Genomic DNA, 4,204 nt, shown 5'->3' with positions numbered 1-4,204 from the left:
GCTGGAGGTGTTTTGGGCTGTTTGTGTGTCAACTGGCACTCAAGCGGCTGGCTTCAAAGGGTTTAGTGTGAGGCCAAGTGGCCTTTAGTATTGCTGGGATTTTAGACCCGAACAGAGCCAGTGTAACCTAAATGCACTGTGGAGGGGGGGGGTTGCGGTGGTCCTGCATCAAAAATTTCTTCAGATTTGTGTTCTTCACACAAAACGAGGCAAAGTCTTCAAATTTCAGCCCCAAAAAATGTTTGGAAATATATTTTTTCTTAAGGTGAAAAGTGAATCCGGGTCTGACAGGGCCGAACAGAGCACAAGGAGAAACAATTGGAGAAATTAAAAGAGCATCCAGTGTTTGCCAGCGAAGTAAGTGGCAGCTACTGCTGAGCTGTTAAGGGAAGCTATAGAGGTGCCTGTAGTTTTGGCATTAGGTCCACTCAGTTTGAGACGTGAATTAAAATTGTCTGACGTTCCACAATGCACACAAACCCATACCAGGGTTCTGAAGTCCCTTGTAAGTGCATGTTGTACCCCAAATGTAGACCCATTTTATAACATACTATCCAGTATGTTCCAGACATAGTTCTTTCTCCTTGACCTTTTCTGGTGAAGTAAAAACACAAATGCACTCTGTAGTTACGCTATTTAGTAAATATCCCAAATATAACATAAATACATAAAAAAATAAAAATAAAAACACGTTATGTAGTGTGCCTATTGTCTGCACCCCTGAAGTGCTGGTAAGTAGTATACAGTACCATATGGTGGCTTTGAAATCACCGAAGATTTAGAAAGTGCTGTCAAACTCCTTTCATTAATTTAGCTGTCTTTAGTGAGCTTCTGTATTTGCTGTGATATCCATGTTACATAGACTCAGTTTTCTTTTCTTTGCTTTAATTTTTTACATCAGCCTGGCCAGAGAGTACAGAGGAAAATTAGTCTTTTGGCTAAATCTGACGCATTTACATCCACTGAATGTTGATTAATGTGTACTGTCTCTGATTAAATAGATAAATAAAATGAAATAAAATGCTATCTTTCTCCAAATGTCCAGCTTTGTTGCTCAGCAGGTCACACTGTACCACCAAATTTGTACATGTTGGTTAAACCATGAGTAGTTAAAAAACACTAACAGTATAAATTTTTTTTTTTAGCTCCTAGTCACCAACTTCTTCTCCAGCTTCACATTTTGTTCCCTTGTACCTACATATATGTATTGATACATAGTGTTGGTACATCAAATTACACTGTAAATTGGAAAGGTTGCCATCTAAAACAGCAACATGCCCATAATGGGGTTGAACATTCTCCAGCAATATTACAAGGGTATGATGAGGTCGCCAAAGCTGGCAATTGGATACTGAGGTGGAAGAATTTCAAACTTGAAGGATGAAAGCAGGAGTTTCTCATTCAGAGGACAGTAAACTTTCATGATCAGTTATTACTTGAGACAAGTGCCTCCTAGATCTTTTTCACAAAATATGAGCGGACGTGCTGTCGTTTCACACTCCAGAACCCACCGGGAGAGGAAAGCAAGGGAGAATAATTACTAATTAAATTGTTAATAATTAGTAATAATTACTGATCAAATTACTAATAATTACTCACTGAAATGAGTATCATGTTATAGGAAGCATGATACAGTATAAACAAAGTGAGGAAATGTCATTTGGAGAGGAAACATGAGCATAGAGTCTGCCTCCGGGGGTTTTTAGATTTGGCATAGCCTACAGTAAGTGCATTACCGTTTTGCTTACATTTGAAACTGTATTAATAATCTCAAAATAGCCCCAAGATGGCTTCAGATGTACAGTAAGTTATTTAAGTGTTTTCTCCTCATGGAGAGTAAATTAGCCTACTTTTGGCAGATACAATTAACTCATAATGACCATGACTGCTGAATTATTGTGGCCACACAAAACTATTTCCTTGTTTATCTCCCTCTCAGTATTTACCTTGTTTATCATTAAAGAGGAACAAGTTAAATTCAAACTTAGCATTAGCTTGCTGCATGAGTCACCACCAGGAGCAAGTTAAATTCAAACTTAGCATTAGCTTGCTGCATGAGTCACCATCACATCGTCATTAGCGGTTAATCATGGTAAGGTGACATCACCTGTTATTACTGCCACTGATGCTGGCACACATGCACCCTGTCTCTCCAACTCCCAATGGATATATCTGGGCACCGGTCCGGGCCTGATTGGCTGGGCGTGTTTGTCCATTGGAGGAGCGTAGGAAGGAACCTGACACCCCCAAGCCACAGAAAATTACAGGAAAGATAAACGGTTGACAGACTGCCACCTTCCCACACACATAAACTTTCGCCTAGCAGACAAAGAAGGGCTGTTTTATATGTCAGAGTGATTGTCAAGCTGAGATTAATGGGGGCTAGTGGGCGGCAGTGACTTTGTACATTTCTCCTGAATTAAGTTGGAGAGACTTTAATCTAATTCTGTCTTATAGCTATTGTGTGGCAGTCCCCATCTGCAAACCTTACATAATAAATCACAAAAGAAATGCCCACACTTAGTCTTATTTAGATTATCCCCATAAATCTGTGCTGAATGTAAAATTAAAATTTTAATAATAACCACAAAGCAACAAAATTATTACAAATGTAGCATGGCTCGGTGTGCAGGAGATTTTTTTTTAACTCAAGAGACAATAACTCAAGAGACACTAATTGCTGGAAAACAACTTGTTTTTCATGTGTATGGGCTGAACTGGCACACTGCTGACAGACTGACAGTCCCAGCTTCCAGAAAGGTACAGTAAGTCTGGATGAGAAAACACATCTAGTGAGAGAGCAAGTAAAAGAATGCAGTTTACCCATAGTTTTACAAGATTATTTCTAACCTGAGGCAACATTGTAATAGCATAGAATTTCAAACTTTGATTTGTTCATAAATCTTTATATGTGTATATACTGTCACAGTAGGATTTATAATGTAGCTGCATTGACTAGACAGCCACCAGAAAGTACAGTCCACTCTGAGCCTCTCCACTTTTACAGTTTGTACTGTATCACAACAATTATATAAAGGTGTTATTTTCCACTAAATTGTATTGTCTCCATGAAGCAGCTTTCTTTGAAGTGCACTTTCCACATTCTTCTTTTCCTTGTATTCCAAGTGTCACGTGTGACTGTTGATAATGAAGAGAGACAGTGGGATTGCCTGTTGTTAATGACCGATGACTATCCCTTGAAAAGGACACCACATTTACATGACAAACAAGTCGGGAGAAGGACTGGGTGTTGCGCTCAAGGCTCCTTCCTGCTAAATGCACAGGAACATTTATAATAACTTGTCAGAAACCTTCATTACACCATATGATTCCTCCTGTTTTTTATATTGCTCACTGTAGCCACCAGAATGATGAGAAATAGTGATGCCAAACCTACCTGCCAAACCTCCTCTAAACACTGAACAAGGTTTCACTGAGTGAGTGATGGGAAGCTAATATATCATTGTGACATTAACAAAAAGGTTTTTACAGCAAATGAGATGGAGATATAATGGAGACATGGTAATGCCTGCCAGCAGTCTTAGGATAAATGTATAGGATTTCACATCCATTAAACCCATCACTTGGGAGTACAATAATTACGAATCAAGGGGCAAATTAACATTATAACCATAATTTCTGTAATCACTCGGTATGGGTGCCATCATCAGTGCCAAACACTTATATGTGTCCTTGTGTTTATAAAGCAATTTGAAACACTGGCAATAGGCACACGTTTCAGCATTGATAAACAGCACATGGTGTGTTGTGTTTCCTCTTAGACCGTGGCTATTGTGACTGTGGGATGTGTGAGTGTGATGAAGGTTGGTTTGGAGATGCCTGCCAGTTCCAGGAGGAGTGTAACCTGTCCAACAAGAAGAGCAAAGAGCTCTGCAAAAACCCACAGGGCGTGGTCTGCTCCAACAAAGGTACTGCGACTGCACACATAAAGGTCCTTACAGTGATAACAAAGCATTAAAATGTTTATGATTGAAAATAATTTATTTTCATAAAACATACAGTGCTAATTAAAGAGCCAGTGCTCATATGAGTACTACTGTTGACAGTTAAAATAAATGTGAGTATGCCTAAACAATTCTCACCATTTTACTCTTAGTTGACATACTTTGCACAATCCCCATTAACCTGCATGTGCCATCAATGTTCCTGCACATACAGTACCTACCTATGGTAATAACATGGT

At 39.1% G+C, this 4,204-nt stretch overlaps 1 protein-coding gene across 2 annotated transcripts in view; it reads left to right on the top strand.

Annotated features, from left to right (window-relative positions):
• itgbl1 (integrin, beta-like 1) overlaps positions 1-4,204 on the top strand; it is a 37,211-nt gene that overhangs the window by 9,080 nt on the left and 23,927 nt on the right. For both annotated transcript variants that reach the window (XR_002275634.1, XM_020609266.1), the window contains exon 3: positions 3,783-3,929. Coding sequence is in view for 1 of the 2 variants with exons in the window: in XM_020609266.1 (XP_020464922.1) it covers positions 3,783-3,929 (147 nt within the window). In the remaining variant the exon portion in view is untranslated. The remainder of the gene's footprint in view (positions 1-3,782; positions 3,930-4,204) is intronic.

This window comes from Monopterus albus, unplaced genomic scaffold, assembly GCF_001952655.1.
Source record: "Monopterus albus unplaced genomic scaffold, M_albus_1.0 scaffold99.1, whole genome shotgun sequence".
Lineage (NCBI taxonomy): Eukaryota > Metazoa > Chordata > Actinopteri > Synbranchiformes > Synbranchidae > Monopterus > Monopterus albus.
The sequence above is the reverse complement of the archived record's forward strand: the minus strand, read 5'-3'. Positions and strand labels throughout refer to the sequence as shown.